General features: G+C 38.4%; 1 protein-coding gene across 2 annotated transcripts in view; it reads right to left on the reverse strand.

The window, feature by feature from the left end:
- Positions 1 to 4,833: 4,833 nt before the first annotated feature.
- CDKAL1 (CDK5 regulatory subunit associated protein 1 like 1) overlaps positions 4,834 to 19,513 on the reverse strand; it is a 379,742-nt gene continuing 365,062 nt past the window's right edge. For both annotated transcript variants that reach the window (XM_066323931.1, XM_066323939.1), the window contains exon 16: positions 4,834 to 5,817. In XM_066323931.1, the coding sequence (XP_066180028.1) occupies positions 5,611 to 5,817 (207 nt within the window). In that variant the 3' untranslated portion in view covers positions 4,834 to 5,610. The remainder of the gene's footprint in view (positions 5,818 to 19,513) is intronic.

The following is a 19,513-nucleotide window of genomic DNA, read 5'->3' on the forward strand; positions in this document are numbered from 1 at the left end:
GTTGGTGATTTTTAGATATTGACTTTTATAGCTCATAAAGCCACTAGTGGATATCAAATTTAATATCTTCAGTTGACATCAATGATGCGTTTTATCTCTCACTCTGAATTATAGCATTTCTGGGGTTTGCAAGTTCAAAACTAATACAGCACAGCAGCAGAGGCCTTTTAATCCTGCTTATTAGCAAATGGAAGTTTCTGATATAACCCAAAGGCTCTGGCCAGACAGACACCACACAGCTGAAGGACAGACTCTGCAAAACAATGGCTTCCTAGCACTGATACTCCTGGCAAATGAGCTCCACTGAAGAAGCAGCATTCTTGTTTTCAGGGAAGAAGCCACCTTCCTCAGACTAATACTTACCCTTCTGAAGACACGCCATCTTCCATAAAGCAAAATGAGGTGCTGATATCTTGGATGAAGCAGCTGGAAGAAAGGGTAAGACAGAATGCAAGCTCAGAGTGGAATGGAGGTACTTAAAACTCGAACAAAAAGCTGAAGCTTGCAACCACTAAGGAGCATGCATTATTTACTGCATGCCACTGGACTGGACTGAGCAGGTTTCTTAGGTGGCCACAGTTTACCCATTTCTCCTACCAAGCAGCAAGAAATGTAAGGCACTGACAAGCAGCCTGAGAGGGGACAGAGTTGGGATGCCCTCCTCCATGAAACTGCGTTTCTCTGGCTATGGCACCAGCATGGTGGGACAGATTACTCCAACACAGCACAGGAACCAAGGTTATGAGCACTTGGAAGGCTGTCTGTGCAGCAAAGCCTTCCAAGCACCATTAAAGTTTTTTCAGATTATACTGTAATGATATCCTAACCATGAAAAGACGAATTTCTCATCATGTCATGATTTCATCACATTAATTTCTCTCAGATCCCCAGCTCTTACTATGTGCCAAACAATCACAGTCTTGTTTTTTGGTTGTGTTTTATCATCTCTAAACTTCTCCTGTAATCTGTAATCCATTGCCAACTAACATTTGTACACCACTCCCCACAAACACCACCCAGGAAGAGAGTAGACACAATATTTTATGCTCACTTAAGCACAACTACCCTGCTTTGGCACTCAAAGACAGATGGGACATTCAGAGCATATACATTGTAGGCACAGATCAGCATTACACTCTGGCCACCAATGTGGAAATTCACCCCATTACCTACAACCATGCAGGGCATTAAGCAAAACATGCAGGGCAGATTGTCCTCTATAAAACATCATCTTAAGACCACTTTTTAAGAAGAATGGCTGTAATTGCTAAATATTTTCCAACAAAATAGATTGTTGAAAGGATATGCAAATATTACTCTTTCTTTGTTCATGGGGACATGACTGGACAGCATTAATGATCCAAGTCTATAATCACAACTTCTAAAGTGGGGATTCTGGGATACCAGCAGTTGCAGTGACTTTTTTTTTTTTTTTTGGGTATTGGGCTTCTTTAAAATGAAAATAGACTATTCATAATTCATCTCCCTTCTACTGACTGAAGAACCTTCCTTTAAAGAAAAAAAGCATTCACTTGAATGTTAAGAGTATGCATTAATCAAATATGGAGCTACAAGATATTAATGATCTTTGCACAAACACTTTCCAGCAATGATTCTGATTTTAATTATCCAGTGGATGAACTCTGCCTGTGAACAAGTCAAATGGTATTTTGCAGCCAATTCCTAACACTGTGGTCCATGTCTCCTAAACCAAAATTGCTTTGTAGCTTTTGCACAAATATTTTTTTCATTTTGCACCCTAGTTTCACAGTTCCTCTAATTTTTCCTCTGCTTTTTTGTTTCTAAATGTTCTCGTTTTCTATCTATACAATCAACCACAGTGCACACAAAATATAATGTGGCGTATAAAACTGTGAAAATAAAATCTGGGAAAGTTGCAAGCAATTTTTATAGAAAAAATACATGTTTGAGAAGACATAAATAAAGATTTTAATAAGCTTCACACAAACAGGCACATGCCTACTCATTCCTCCAAATTGTCAGAGCTCTTGCATAAGACTTCTTTTATATTCGTCTTAGTCCCTGAAGTTACACACGTCTTAAAGTTAAAAAAGATAGACTTGTTAATAACACACAAATGTTCATAGACATAACATCTTTACAAATATCCTCCGTGAGCAGATCAAGCCACTCTCCATATGTATTTAAATGCAGTGGAAGGCTGGAGTTTTTAACTTGTCAGATCTGTGCCTGGGTAAGAGGGGCTCTATTTTCACTCTTGGAGCAGGGAGAGATTAGCAGCTTGAAATCACTTTGACAGTTTCAGTTACTCTCCTGCATACTGCAGGGAATTTTAATTCCAACCTGTGAAATTGTAATTGCTTCTCGAGAAGAGCAGGAGGATTCTGGGTAATGGCCACAGCCAAGCTCAGTGTCAGAGTTCCCAGTTGCTGCCACTTCTGATATTACTTGCTGTTATTCAAAAATCACTCCAGCTTTCCATATGGGAAGTCGAACTGGAGAGTGAAACTAGATTAATAGTAGCTGTCAGATGTTCAGAGATGTGCAAGGAATTATGTAACAGAGGTGAATCTCCTCAAAAGCACCTCCTTTTTTCTTCTTTCTTTTGCTTTACAGAACAAGCTTTACATAAAACAAATCTTCTGTCATACTCTTTTTCTAAGCAAGTATACTATTACTAGAAAGCTACAATGAAAACACTAAATTACAAAGTCCTCCAGTATACAGTGACCTAGTAGAAAAGAAAACGTGTGTACTTAATGTTGTTCACAAGAGATTTAAGATGTCTTTGCTACTCAAGAGTTCTGTGGTTTCCAAGATTCTTCACTGGAAACAGCTAAAGAGAACTCAGAGCTACCACAAACACTTAAGAAAAATAGTTGAGGCTTTCTTGCTATCAAATGGAAATTATTTTTTTTTTTTGCTCTGACAAAAGGTCATTGAATGTAGATTGCTTATTAGCAGATGCATTCTCTAGTGATGAGTGTGTTCAGCATGTGTGAAAGTGGGATCAATTGACTATGAGGTAACTTTTCCTGCAGTGACCTTGTTAAGCTGGAGTGTAGCAGATTCCTCATCCACCCTGATGGCTTGAAAAGTGGGAATATTTGGAAGTAGGTGTCAAACATAAAGTTAATGTAAAAATTTAAAATGCCACCTGGCAGGGCACTTAGGGCGTTCAGGGAGCCAAAGAGGATCAAAAATCACAGATCAGATGTGTTCAGGTCAACTTGTTCCATGAGGAGGATGTACTTGTACAGCTCACTCCACACTCACTGAGGTTTCCCAGGCTGCACCAGCAGCCCCAGGCAGTCCAGGCTTGGTGCAGGTGAGCTGTTTGACCAGAACTGATTTGCTCAGCTCAGTGGCTTTGGAAGCTTTAGTTGTACATAAACAGACCACAATGACAAACACAATGCTGCTCCACAACACAAAGTGTCAAAAATCTCTCTCAGAATTTAAAGAAAGGCAATGAAACGTGATAAACAACACTCCCTACTTATCAGATTAAAACTTGGTTTAAGAATATAGGCAATGTAATTTACAAAGTCTTCTTTGGCCTCTTTCAGTATATTACACTATTTCTAAGAAAATAAGCTGGTCCCATTAAAGTCAACGATGCACAGAATCTAAATCACAAGCTTCGTAAATCTCTGTAATAGCTGATGCAATGAGTCTGTAATTGCCACGATTAGATAAGCTAGAGTGGCTGACAGAGATAATGCTAGAGGCACACAACATATCTGCATAGATTATTCCCACCACATGCGAAAATTTGGCTCGGGTATAATGATTTTGCCAATCCACAGTTTTCCTGAGAATCTTGCAATCTGTGGTATTTCGCAGAAAATTTCAACTCCCAGAGTCATGTTGATGGGGATTTTTTGAGAATTTTTCAGACTTGTTAAAAAGTAAATTATTGATTGTTATATATTCCTTGTTGTACAGAAAAGCACAAGAAAAAAAAACACCCCAACAAACAGAAGCAAACTGAGGGCACAGGGTTCTTTTTTTTTTGAGTCTTGGCTTATGACTTCAGTGGTTGCTATAAGAAATATAATATTTGAATCGTCACACACCTGATTTCCTGAAGACATTTACATCTGTTGCTATAATTTACAGGCTGTGCTGAAAGCAACATGGTGGAACTTGCTGCCTAATTGTCTGTAACTATTATGAATCCCCAATTTATAAAGTACAAAGCACTTTTACTAGGGGATTATTCCTCTGCACTGTAGGGCCGGTTTTGGCTGGGATAGAGTTAATTTTCTTCACTGCAACTGGTATGGGCCTGTGTTTTGGATTTGCTGCTGCTGAGCAGGGCTTGCAGAGAATGAAAGCCTCTCCTGCATTTCTGGGAATGGCTGAGCACCTGCCTTTCAAAGTAATGAATGATTGATTTCCTCGGTTCGCTTTGCCTGCATGTGCAGCTTTTGCTTTACCTATTGAGGTGTCTTTACCTCAACTCCTGAGTTTCATCACTTTTACCCTTCTGATTCTTGCCCCCACCCCACTGCAGGGTCTCAGCTGCCTGCTGGGTTAAACCACAACAGCCATGTCAGACAGCTCAGCTCCATCTGGATATGACACAAACATTAAAAAAACCCTCAACAGTGCCCGCGTTACAATTTTAAACAGTCCGCAAGTGGAAGTTTGGATGAAGATTCAGAAAGGTAACAAGGCATGAACAAACCAACAATAGGATGCGGTCATGGGCTGGAAGAACTGGGCACACAGTCCAGTCCCTGACTGACCAGCACACTCTCAGGATGTGTGGAGATCCTGCCATGACAAAAATGGCTTGAAGAAAGTAACTAGAAATTTTCATTGTGTGAAATGCAACCTCCCCACTAACAGAGTAGTAAGTGTTTTATTGAGCCAATGCACAGCTAAGAGATTCCCAGGTAGTTCTCTAAGCATTGCATAAAATCTACAGACTGTATTAAATTGATCTTTTAACAGAACTCTATCACCAGAATGACATCTTCCCATTCAATTATAAAACTCCAACACCTTTATAACTACTTCTATGTTAAAAATAATTCTACTTGTATTAGCAAAGCCTAATAGCTCATTGTGAAGCTGAGAGATGCAAGATGGCAGACAAAAATTCTTTCACACTTGACAGAAAAATAAATAGTAACAAATAACAAACTTTAATGGCCTTGCAGTGTTCATTCTAATGTAAAATGACAGATACTAAACGATCACACTGCATCAAACAAAATCTTTAGGAAAGCTTTAAATATCCTACCCATAAAAGATGACCAATATCACTCAATGGAAAGATTCGTTATAAACTTAATGCAATTTTACCTACATACAGCAATTACGAAAAGAGTATGTAATGCAAACATTGCATCATTTCAAAAAGGAAAAAAAGAAAAGGAAAGATGCAACAAACTCTTCTATCAACCAAGGATCTCAGGTTTTGGCAAGATAAGTCTTCCCACAACTTATTAACGTTCTCTCCTTTGAATGACAGGAAAGGCAAAGAGTGAGTACAAATTATTGCCCATTTCAAATTAGCTTTTTTTTTTTCCTTTAAAAAAAAATTGTTGGTAAAAGTTTTTCCTTTGAAGATTTTGAACAGCAGTTTCATTGTTTTTATAAAAAGCCCCATTCAGTTCACAGTTCTGTTTTCATTCCTCTGTAGTAAAACATAACAAGAACTGCCAGTAGAGCCAGGCTGACAGACAGGATCTTCAGTCCACCTCCCTCTTGTTGCCATGGGAGCTGCAAAGCCATCCAGGAGCTGAGCCGTGTTTTCACTGGGATCTCTGCAGAAGGCTGTGCTTTCCAGTTTGTGCCATTCTGTGGTGAACGTCTGAACTCCTGTGAAGAAATGCACACATTAGGACTGAAACTGTATGTCTTTCTGACTGTACATACCAAATGCAATCTCCTCTTTATACTGAGGTTCAAATTAATGTCCCTTTCAAGAAGAACAATTCAACCTGCACTGCATCATCATCAGGTCGTCAGTTTTTTTGTTCAGGAATCTTATAAATGCCATAGAAAATCAGTACTTCTAATGAAATTAACTGCCCAACCAATGCAGCTGTTAGCAACAGAAACAAATCTCCAGACTCCACTGTCATCAGAGACAGCTGTTTGATGGTTATTTTTTTATTTGTTTTGCTGCCATCTCACTATTTTCCGATTTCTGGCTTCTCCAAAAGAAATGTCTAACCAGTGATAAAGGGGACCACAACACTCAATCCTTTGCACAGCAGGGATCTTCTAAAGTCAATCATCGACTCCTGGTGTGCCAGCTCAGTGGTGCTTGAAAATCCTCCCAAAGGGCTTTTCCTTTCCCCTGACCCTCAGGAGGCAGCTGTGCTAAAACACTCACCTTCTCATTCAGCATATTGAATCCCAGTTCCCTGCTGTGCCTGCCATTACCATTCCCAACCTGACTGCAAGCACCAAGATCCCCAAGAATATGATGTCGTTTAACTGCAGCACACGTTACAGATGTTGCATCACTGTTTCAGCAGAAAATCCAAGTGAAAAGAATAAAATGCTCTTTTCTCTCGCATCCTTGTTCAGTTCAGCTTTGTAGTTTTGCTCAGAAGGAAAAACATCCAGTGAAACTCTGATGACATTTGCAAGACATGTAAGTGGTAAAGGTGTAATTAAACAAAGGGGTAACGATGCTGCACCATAAGGTTCAGTATTTCTGTTGATCATTTCTGTTTTCATCCCTCTATTTGAATAATCTCTCAGGAATTCAATTGAGTTCAGCTGGATTTTTAATTGGCTTGAAATTTTCCAGTTAAAAAAAGGGTTTTGATTAAACCATTTCATTTTTTTCCCTTTCACATTTTGTATAAAATAAATCAGGGACCCAGAAAGTATATGTCTGGATAATCCTGTATTTCCAAGAAGCTGAAACAGGGCCACATGAAAATACAGACCAGATGCCCACTCTGTCTTTTACCAAACATATTTCTGGGCAAACTCAAAGAAATATCAAAGTTCCAAGAAGGTGCTTGCCCATGAAAGTGTGACAGTGCAATTCAAACCTTCTGTAACTGCCTCCTGTTTTCCATTTCAGCAGTGAGCTCCATTATAGTAATTGTAGAAGGAAAATAATGATTACTACTTGTTAGGTAAGTAAGCATCAAAGGGGCAAATGACAGCCCGGAGTAAGTGCTATTCTAAGAGCTGAGTTACTGCTGACTTAGATCCCAGTTCACACAGGCAAAGGGTTACTGATCAAGTGAACTATGAAATGAGGATGACTTCTCACACATGCTGCACCTAGAAGAACATCAGCTGGGTAAACAGAGGAAAGAAAACAGGTAAGCACACTGGGGTCCAGTTCTCCACAGCCTGGGGCACAGTAACAGCACCACTCCAGAACTTCAGTCCATATTGTGCAGAACATGTTAACTTAATCAAAAACTATTGTTAAGTTATTAATTACTATCAATTTCTAAGGCATCTGAAACTTCAGTACTTGGCCACAGTTATTTTGTCCTCCCAAATCAAAGCTGATTTTGTCCTCCCAAATCAAAGCTTTGCCTGAAGATTAAACTGGAAAACATACAGAATTAAGGATTTTTTACAAATGACTCAAAATTATTTTGAAATTTATCCTTTCTAGACATTTATAATGCCTTTCTTTTCTTTGCAGGTCTCACAAATTCCTACTAATGTAAGATGCCTAATTTATGGTAATGACCTGTTTTTACATGTATTGTTGTTACATTAACACTAAGGCCAAAGTGATTTAAAGGAATGGATAAGGCTGTAAAAATATCAGTACAACTAAAGTCTTATTTCTGCTGATACTTATTTTTCACTGATTCATGACTTAAAATTTGGCTGACTGTTGACTCCTAATTAAATATTTCTACACTGCATGATAAAAGTCATGGTTATTTAGTAGTACAAGACTGGATGCTATCCCTTGACAAACACATAAAGGGGGCCAGTACCTCATCAATTACGTTGGACCTTCTCCTTAGTGCTCATTTTCATGCCCAGCTTCAGTTCCTATCTACATGTCTCAAGAGGACTAGGGACAGCCAGCAAAACGCCCCAAACACAAATTACAAGTTGAAAAATGTTTTGAGAGACTTATTTTAAGTTTTCCTCTTCACTAACAGTTAAGCACATCAGTGTTTCATGCATTCAGTCATGTTTCTGTAAAATAGTTTACAGTAGTGGTTTCACTGGCATTTCATTTATGTTATACAGTTTTTGTGTTTTCTAACATAAAACCAAAGAGTCTCATCTTACTGGCATAATTTTGATCATGCATAGCCTATACTGTTTTTTTATTTTTACCATACTTTTATTTTTACCATGTTTTCTTACACCTCTACTGCAACATGCACTGCATATGCATTAGGTAGTGCTGCATACTGCTGGTAGGACAGAATGGCACAAAAGATTTTAGCAAGGTTTACAGAGTTCCAGTGGTGGTGAGCACTGCTGGTGAGTTGCCCCAGTAGCATTTCATCTAAGTCAGCCTGTACCGCTGTGAAATCTGGTTTTTCCTTATTTCATCCTATTTCCAATAAATGAAATTATCATACTGATACATTTGTTTTCTTTCGTTAGAAAAACAGTAATATCTCAATTTCCAAATGGAAGTGACCCTTTTCTTAATGACCTACATCACAGCTTACCACTTAAACATGCTGTGTTTCTGTCTGATCATGTACACCTCTTCAGGTGACCCTGCCAAATATTCCCTTTCCAGGGAAGTAAAGAGTGTATTCATCTGATCCATGTTTTCTAAGTACTATTCTCTAGTTTGGCCCAAAATTCTGCCTGACACGCGAGTAACACTACAGGCTTCCATGAAAAATTCTCTCATTATCATCACAGAATATGCATTTGCAAAAAAAAAAAAAAAAAGAAAAAAAGGTACATCTGGCTCCCTGTGACTGAAAGGCTCTGGTAGAAAATAACAGTCTTTTTGTCCCCATCCTGAAATTCATACAGAGCTTTTAAACCCAGGATAATCACTCAGGGACACCTGCAGCTGGATGCCTCTTCCCCAGAGTCTGTTGTGCAGCTCAGTGGGAGATGGCACAAATTCCCCAGTGCGAAGAGGAGCTCTGCTAAAGGGACCGTGTCACTGCAGCCTCTCCCTCCTGAGTAAGGGCTGAGTGGCCCTTGCCACACAGGACAACACTGAAGGGCCTGTCAAGAATAAATGCAGTTCTTCCAGGCACACAAGTATCGTATAAACAGCTGTGTTAGTGAAAAACACTGTATATATAATTCTTTGCACCTCTGGTGTAAAAAAACCCTTGGTGGAGGTAAGCATCTCATTTTTGGAACTAGCATTTGCACTGGTCCATGCTCTCACTTAATAGAAGAATTAATTCTGAACAATCCTTATTTGTATCTCTGTCTCTAGATACAATATTTACAGTGCATTAACTTTCCCAGGAAAATTTTAAGTAATTTCTGGAATGTTCTGAACTGATATAGCAATGATATTTACCACATAAAATCACTAGTCAGAATGCAACAATTCCTTAAGCTGAGCTCAGAAATCACACTTCTGTAGCTGCAAGAGTTGGAAAGATTAAGATAATGATTCATTTCAGTGGAATTCAGAACTAAATTCAAAGTCTCTTTACAAAAAAATGCTTGGAGGAAGCCCTAAGGTAAAGAAGTTTCAAAAATATGTGTTTATAGTAGTTTCAGTCTTGATAGGCCACAAACTCCTTGGTAGACTTGTTAAGCATTGCTCTCACTAAGTAAGACCACAATGAAGGAAAAGGTACTCTTACTCTTTAAAACTATATACTATTAATCAAAATGAAGGGAGGAAGGGAAATTACCAAACTGAAATGCAAAGACAGAGACTTCGAGCTGAGCATCTTGTATTTCCATAGAGGCAGCCTTTCATCTTGTTTTGGCAGTCACAAAGTAAACACAAGACTTTGCTAATAAGGTATAATATAAATTATTAAAACTTCTAGTGTATGATCAAATGCATTTCAGATTATTTTTTGAATAATTCTGCCTTGACGACTGCCAGGAGTAATATATTTTGTGTACTCTTGCACAGAGCCACTGATTGCTGTCTTTCTGAAACTCCAGTCCCAGATTAAACCACCGTGCATGAAAGAAATTATAATCACATCAAACCCTAAGATTTGGCATCTGTCGATCATAGCCTAGCTTTTTGTAAGATCTCACTTCATGTTAGTCAACAAAGACATAAGAGAAACTCTTTAGCTCTGAGCTGAGATTTTAATAGATTCAAAACATTTCTTACATGCAAATTTCTTTTATGGCTCAGGGGCACTGTTAGAGCTTGAAGTGTTAGCTAACTGCTGTGAAAAACTACTTGACTGAGCATATCTCAAGATAAATTAGACTTCTGCATTTTTTAGCCCAACCAAGTACATCACACACTTGTACTACTGGCTTTAAAAGTATGGACTTTTACATAATCATGCACAGCAAGTCTGTGTGACAAATTTAAAGAAAACATGTTAAAATATGCATTACATATCCTGCTGCACTATTTGAAACTCTGGGCTATTACACTTTAAAGGCATTTTTTAGATTTAAAAAAACAAACAGTTACGGAAGGTGACACAGATTACACATCCAAAAAATAATAAATAGAGTTCTATTGAATGGTTCTGGAAGACATATTTAGTTTTGTAGGTATTAAGAGAACTCCTTTGATTTATTACTTTAAAAATTCTACCAGCCTTCTGCAAATGTGGAATACTGATCTTAAATTACAAAGTAAATGGCACAGAAAATATTTTTTCCTAATGAAATTAACAGGGTGTAATTCCTACAAGATGCATCCTTGCCATCATGTACTCCAATGAATGCCCAGTATCATGCTGTTCAAAGAAAATGCTGTCTACAAGCATGCTTGTGTCAGATGTTATCAGTTGTGCACCATTCCTAGGAATTCACTGATTCCCAATACACAGAGTTTACTCACCCATTTAAAAAGTGAGAAACCTCGAGGGAAAAAAAAAAAAGCAGCCATGTCCTTTTCCAAAGGAATTTTGTATTATTTCTTCTTTTTGCGCTTTGAAATCTTCCAGCGATGGAGACTACAACCGCCCTGCTGGAGCTCACTTGTGGGTCCACCTGTGCCAACAGGAGGCACTTGGCCCTGTGCAGGCACTGGGAGGCTCTGATGGGCTTTCCTGAGGCCACCACCCCTTCTCCAGCCCTGAACAAGTCTGCTGCCTCAGCCTGAGCAACTCCATGACACAAATCTGAGCTCATTACGGTTCTCCCAATTCCTAATTTGCATCAAGATCACTACAAATGACCCAGTCAAAGCAGGTCAGAAACACTCCTAGAAGCTGGACCACGGTCAAATACAACTATACAGGTAAAAATGGGAGGTTGTAGAGATTGATTGAGCTTAAGCTTATTTGAAATATGACAGTTCCTTCCAGCTGTCATCCTTTATGGAGACCATATTTAACTAGGACCTTCCCTGACCTGCACAGCAAGTCAGCAAAATTTCCTCTTTCCAGTAACACCTGCATGATCTGTCTGATTCCTTTGATCAGCATAGGAAAAACAACTTTTCTCACTACTCAACTTTAACCTTATTTACTACTACAATGATCCCTCCCGTCCATTCTCTTTTCCTTCTACTCCTCATTTCTCTCTTGCATCATCTGACCATGCAGCCTCTGCTAGGCAGAGATGAATAAACAAAGAATAAACAAAGGCAGAGATGCCACTAGGAAGACAAATTTGTAATGTCATGTCATACAGACACACATCTAGAACTTCCTCCTCCTACATTAACATTAAATTCAAATTTTAATAATCCTATTATAAAGTGTATTAATTTTCCCTCTGTAAATTCCCACCATTACTGTATGGCTGCATTGGTGTTTTTCTTGGCAGACATCTCCCTGCTCTCTGCCATGTTCTCACCTAAGAGTAGGCCCTTGCCTACCTACTTCTTTTTCCTCCCCCAGTCTTTCAGATTATTCCCTCGATCAGCTTTCAAAATTCAAAAAGCACTTAGATGCTAGACAGAAGACTGAGCAACTGAGACTTATTAAATAACTGTGGTGTACACTTTGAGGAGGAAGGGAACAACCAAAAAGCTCAACTAACAAAAGAAACAAGAGAAACAACCAACTGAGAAAACACAAGCCAAAAACCACCTCCAAAATGTTTAAAACACAGTCTTGTGCTATTTTTCATTATACTCGCTTGTTTTAGTCTGTTTCTTTATATTTACCCATAAATGCTTCCAGCCAGGACTTGACTCTTTTTTTTTACATATTTGTATTTTGTGCTGTTATTAAACTTAGTGACTCAGTATCGTTCCACTACACAAACAATGCACTGTCAAAATAACCTGTCATTCAAGGTCAGACATGACATCTTCAAAAAATAGCGTGATGCCTGGATTCTGAGCTTCATTTTTTTTGGAGTAAGGTGTGTGAGGTGTCAATCACTATGACAGAATCAAAGGACATGACAGCCAGCATTCCAGCCAGCACCGGGAACTACAACAGGACTGAGAGATCATCTAAACAGAAGAAGTTTGCAATTCAAAAATCACAGTCACCCAAGCAATGACTTGAAATGAAGAACGAACACAGCAGCACAATGTGGACAAATCCAGGATGGGGTTCTGTCACTATTTATCTCCCTGTGCATAGGACAGTTTTATGAAGGAGATGGCAGGTACTTGCTCTGGGCACTTTCCTGGTAATTAGCTGGCTAACAGACAAATCTGTTTCCTAGAGATCAGCAGCACAGGCTTCATGGTTTTGAAAATACATTACAGTGAGTCACAGGATGTACATTAACTTGTACAGTAACACTAGATATAATTTTTCAGTGTGTACACCATGGCCTGTCTTATTAGATACCATTCCACAGGATTCCAGCTTGCTCCTTCTTTAAAAGATCACTGAGATTTTTTATGGGGCTTTTCTTGGGTGTGTGTGTTTTTTTATGAGTAAGAATTTTAAGGTTGTGTTTATAATGCAACAATTTTCCCAGTTTATTTTGCTGGATGATGAAAGAAAGACAGCATTTGAATGTTCAAAAACTGCTCTACAAATGGGAATATTAAATGAAATTTGATATACTTTTTTTCTACAGCACAAGCTTTCAGAGAACATCACCTTTTTGCTTCTCTTTTAAATCTAGAAACAACAGTGACAATTATGTGGAGGTCAATGGTAGCTACAGGCAAAGACACAAAAGGTTTCCATCAGAAAGAGTACCCCAGTAAAATGAATACCGAGATCTGAAAATATACATTCATGTCACAAGAACCACCAATATAACTGAAGGATAGTCACATATCAACAGTGAAATGAGTAATACTGCTTTTACTCAAGGGACATTGTCTCTCAAAATCAGGAAAGATTTCAAAGATCTTTCAGACAAAGCGAAGTAGAATAAACTGATATATGTACATATTCTTGGCTAAAGCCTTCTCCTTAATCCTAGAATATGTCATAATCCTGAATTTATGGTGGGTTTTTTTTCTTCCTACAGAACCAAGCATTAAAATGGGATGTTCCACAGAGACTTATATAATACAACAACCTCAGAGACAAAGGATACAGCCCTTCTTACACTCCAGTGTCATGGGATAATGAACATGGCTTTAAAAGAGCATTTTAAATACTTTGCAATGATACCAGGTTCCAGAGCTTCAAATTTCATTTTAGTAGGTATCTGTAGGGTCTACATGCCTCCCTCATTTTACAGAGAGAAAAAAAAAATAAAGATTGAAGTGTCTTGACTCCTACAATGCAAGTCAGCAATCAGGTCTCTACAATTCCTGTCTCAGATTCCAGCTGCCACCAGAAGCCAACACAGCCTGTAAAACCTTTTATGTCTGTCAAGTCTAAGTTTTAAAATCATTTTCTTAAAGCTAGGCAATGCCTTAATATGCAGTCTCCTGACAATTTCTCTTACATTTATTTTCAGACTTTTCTGCCTAGGATTAAACACTTCCAGCTCCTGGGAGTGCAGATGCTCACCAAGCACAGCTGGAAGCAGACCTTGGCAAAAAGCAGCATTTCATGTAAGCCTAAAATTTAACACTTAATACAGTGTGACTGATCTTGACCAACTTTGTGGGTTCAGTGATAATACAAAGGTTTTCTTTTCACATTGCCATGGCCTCTTTCCTTTAAGTATCCTTAGTTGTTTTAAGAGGTCTCCCACAGTGCCAGTTAGCATACTTTTGAGCACCTGAGGGAGTGTCTGGAAATCCATGTCTCCTTTTTAATTTCACACTCAGCCAAGTTCAGCTGCAGTTAATGGAGGGCTCTCTCATGGAAACATCAAACAATGGTTACTTTCTGTGATTAGCAAGCCTAACTGCTCTAACACAATCTCTCTATCCCCAGTCACCACAAATGATTCGTCAGCCCTTCCCCACAAGAAAGATTACATGAGAAAAACCTTTCTTGGCTTGCAGTGTATTTCATGCTAGATAATCATGATAGCACCTTGGCACCCTGTCTCAGACATCAAAGAGCAGTAAGTATCCAATCTGCAGGCTGGAACGAATATCTACCCTCAGGAGAGACTTGGTATCATTCACAGGGTGGTCTGACCAAACTCCTGCAGTTGTACAGGATTGGAGTGCCTCAGCAGGGACTTGCACCCTGCCATGCTCAAATACTGACCATTTGTACCCACTGGACCTCAGTCTTCTCCCACATGGGTGCTACACAGTGTGCTCTGTCAGGTTGTATCTGATAATTCCAAGGATTAGCTCATAAGGTGAAATTCAAATCTTCTGGAATTAGCTATGAAGCAAAAAAATACTAACTTCCTCTTTTTTTTTCTTTGATATATCATCCCCTGTAGTTGTCTTAAATGCTAAAAAGTCAACACTGCAGCTTGCTTGAATACATGTTACAAAATTTTAATAATTTTTAAGTATCTATTTTCAAGCATCTCTTGCTAGCCACTATCAAATTTGTTCTCCAGACTAACCTTCTAGCAGACACTTCAAATATCTTCCCCATCTTTATGTGTGAAATGGGAAGACAAAAGCTGCATTTCAGGAGGATAATGTAAACATAAACTCATAACTGTTTCTGAAATACTCAAAAATTTACTTATGGGAGTCACAGGAAAGGTTAGAAAGAAATAAGTAATTCCCTTGAAAGAGAGATTTAAAAGGCATGTAACAACACTAATATTACGTGACAATGGAAAGGAAAAGTATCGAACAGTAGCTTATTAAATTGGACACTAGAAAGTTTTTTTTACCCAAAAAGTTGTCAAGCATTGGAACAGGCTGCCCAGGGAAGTGGCTGGGTCACTGTCCCAGCAGGTATTTAGAAGATGTGTGGATGTGGCACTCGGGGCCCTTGTTCAGTGGTGGACTTGGCAGTGCTGGGTTAGTGACTGGACTTAGGTGAACTTTTCCAAGGTAAGGTCTTTTCCAACCTAAAAGACTCTGATATTAAAGGAATACTTTCAGCTCTGTTTACAAAAAATTTGCACATGGACATGTATGAAAACACCGCATAAGCACTTCATAGAAGACAGAAACACAATGCAGCTGGCATTTACACAGAAATAAGGATTGCTAAACATTCCTCCATTTAGAAAAGGCTACTGGTCTGTGAGAACACAGCCCATAATATTTTTATACAGCTTTCCTTCATGTTTTGCTGCTGCTTTTGTCTCTAGGTGAACACAAGTATAAATAGCAATTGATTCCCGGGCAAGTGGTGTCCTCCAAATCATTTCAGTATCTCTGCCTATCCCAGTAACTGTTGAACCTACCCACTTCAACAGTGGGACAACACCAAGGGCTGGTGAAAAAGAACCCCAAAAAACCAACAAAACCCTCGCCTAAATTTAAATCAGTGCTCCTGCTGAGGGCAAGGCCAGACCACAGCCTCAATGATCTATTTTACGCCACCACCCTGCTGACCAGACTGTACTCCTGAAACTCCAAATCACACGTGGTAGTTACACAAACCAGGAGAAGTTACAAAAAAGTGAAATAAATACAAATAAAACAGAGGATGACCTGAAAGTGGCAAACATATACCAGGTGTCTACAGGGGTGAGAAATGCAAGCCCACAGGATGGCAATTGTGGGGCTTAATGTAGTCTTTAACAAATTGATGGATTTGGATTTTAAAGTGCTTCATGTCTCCATACTAAAGCTTAACAGCACTACAACAGTTTTCTTTTATCACACAAGATACTCCCTCAAGTATAATTCATTCCTTTCCAGCTCTTAAGAGCTGCACATCTGGCTTTCCCCTGTGGTTCTGTGACAAAATCTGATTATACTACAGAATCTTAAGCACTCCTCACTGAAAAAATAATGAACTAACATTTCTTTGGACAAGAGACACATGAGCTGAAAAAGGAGAATTCCTGTCATTCTAAGCACTACTTCCATCATTTCGCCAAATTAAAGTTCTTGTATTTTGAAAAAAAATCTGTGTCAGAAATGGATATTCACAGCTGTCCTTTTTGTATGATAATTATGTTATCTACACTTATCAGAGATTTTGTATGTGAGAATTGCAAAATAGTTTCCATACGGATAAGATAAATCAAGTCACACTGACTGAAATGACTTAACAATCACATGTGAAGTCATGTCAAAACAAGGACGAGAGTTTAAAAAAAAATCCTCTAGTCCTGATAACAGGACCCTTTCCTCAGGACCAAAAATCCATCTGGTCGATATTATGCATAGGTAGTTTTTGCAGCTATGTGATTTTTTTTGACAAAAAGAGCCTGAGTGTACTGCCTACACATTTTTGTTCCATCAAAACTACTTTCACAAACATTTCCAAGCCACTCCAATACAAAATGGAGCATTTGTTCAAATTCTGCCACAATACACATATATATAAGTATGAAGAAGGATCCATGAATTTGAAAGCCAAGACAATTAGTGAATGATTTTCTTACATAATATTGTGCCAAAGACCCCCTGATTATACTGAGAGTAAAGGAAAATAATAGTAATTTCCACGGGGCTTCTTCTTTTTGTTTTGCATTTGACATCAGGCTCTCTAAGCTAGTCAGGTTTCATTCCTTTCTCTATTAATCAATCACACATCCATCTCAGGTTTGGGTGTACTTGGGTGGTCAAACCTTTTTGAGAGGTCATGTGGGTCTACCAAGAGCCTAGACTGCCGTGCCTTGCCAATCACCCGGCCAGACAGAAATGCCTGGTGTAATTAATAGCTACGAGCTCCACACATCACATATGCTCCCATGTACATGGCACTGACCCGGCAGCCCTTGGAAAAGAGGGTATTGGATAACACCCAATGAGCCAGGTCAACTCTTTAGGCTGTCCCACACCAGAGGCTGGCCATTTCTGCCCTGGGATAAAGACAATGCTCATACATGTGTGGACAGGGCTTCTTTACAGGCCAAGGCTCACAAAACAGTGTTTCTGCTGGTAAGACCAGGTAAAAAAGGCAAAATAAAAACTGCCATTAAGAAGACATTGATAGCACAATAAAATCAACACTCATTTGCTGACTTAAGTTGAGTCAGAAACTTGGGATTAACTATTTTCTTATGGGCTGATGAGCTATCTAGATCAAAAATGGTCTACCTTTGGGTCCTTAATTCTGTGTGACTACCATCACCAGGAACAACTAAAAACATACATTTCTTTTGGAAAAATATTTATAAACATTTTAAAATGCATGCTTTAATTTATAAATGATTTTTCAGCCCTTTTCTACATTAAACAATGAGAAAAATCCGTATTATTTCTTTCATACCATGGTGGCATTAATGAATGTGTAGAGTAACTTTGGTTTTGACTTTACACCACTGCATCCTAATTAAAAATGACTTCATGACAGTGCTTGTTACCTTAGTGATTAGAAGCTGAAGCACCACTGCAGTACATAAATTTTCCTCATCATAATTGCAGTTTTTTATGTTATCTAGAATGGAAGAAACATGTCCTAGGTCATGATTTTATTACTACACCAAATCTGAGTTATTGCCCTGATTCGAGGAAAAGAAATGGAAGTAAATATGCTGGAATTTTAACATCCCATGGGCTTGAGTTTCAAGCACAGAAAAACTGTGCTTGAAGCCCTCTCACTGTTCTGGAACCTCAAAACATGAACTGCTTCTGATGCCAACCTGTAAATCTGCTTTGAGTCAACTCCCTGAGAAAATGATGGACAAGCTTTGGAATATGTTGTGATGAAAGGCTTAACACCTAAAAGACCCTGCAAACAGATGTGGCACCAATTTTACCTTAGTGGGAACATGTATGGGATTTGGGCTGTCTACACTAACCCTTATCACACCACCACCATAAGCTTTCCTGCTAACCTGACTAAATCTTTCAATCCAGAATTCCTTCATCTCAGTGCTGGATGAGACAATTACAACAGACCCATCTGTAATTTCTGGCGAGAATGGCTTGCATTAAAATAAATCAGTGGAAAATCTTTTTGCATTTTTAAGAAGGGTTCCAAGGTCTGAAACAATAAATTGTGGGGGAACTCATCAAGTAATTTAAATACACAATGGGAAGTAGTCAGAGGAAGGTTATCCACAACCACAAGTAAAGCTGTCTTTAACAAAGCACTTAAATAACTTTAAATTTACTAATCAAATTAATTAAATAACTAATTAATTTAGTGTTAATGATTACGTTAATTAATTTAAATAACTAATTACTTAAATAAGTAATTTTTGTGTTTCTTTTACTTAATGGTCTTTGATAAAGCCCACAGGAACAGCTTGCTTTGGAACTAGCTAAAAAAAGAACTGATCCTAAAGCTTAGTTTAGGAGTCAGGTCCCTGAAAATTCACAGGCACTGAGTCAAGTTCCTTAAAGAGAGAACGCAAATTTTAACAATGATTTTAGCCCTGTAGTTTGAGAAGACTCCTTTAAAAAATATCTTCGTGGGAGAGATTATAGTAGGAGGGCAAGGGTTTATTTCTATTGTTGTTTGGTCCAGTAAGACTGCAACAACAGGCTTTAATAGCTAATGGCATGATAAAGGATCTGGAGGGAATGTTAAACTTGATATGGAATACAGCCTGCACAAACACAAAGTTACTGTACGTGACCTTTGAACAAGCACCAATTTCTAAGCTGGCTTAGATGCTATAATATTCTGTGAACTGTCTGAGCATATTATCATTCTAAGGTGTTCAACAGTCACAGTAAGTTCTTTGGATATTCTAGGGTAGTTAGGAATATATCCTTGGTGGACTAAATTTAAGGCTGTGAAATTCATATCCACTTCACTGAAGTATGATATTTGAATATTTTAAGATACTTTTTCTCCAGTGTAGCCATCAAATAGAACTTATTACTCAACTGCAATGTAATTTCTGTAAAAGACATAGCCCCTGCAAATGTGTCTTTGAATTTTTATATGAAGACATCTTCCCCAACTAAAATTTAGTAGTGACAAAACCTCACAAGATTTGTTTCTTTCACTTACTGAAAAGCCACTTTTTTTTCTTACACTTTTTCCTTATCTTATTACCCTTGACACTACAAAACTAAAAACAAAAATCTCTAATCTCTAATAAATCTCTTATA

The sequence above is a fragment of the Sylvia atricapilla genome, chromosome 1 (assembly GCF_009819655.1).
Source record: "Sylvia atricapilla isolate bSylAtr1 chromosome 1, bSylAtr1.pri, whole genome shotgun sequence".
Lineage (NCBI taxonomy): Eukaryota > Metazoa > Chordata > Aves > Passeriformes > Sylviidae > Sylvia > Sylvia atricapilla.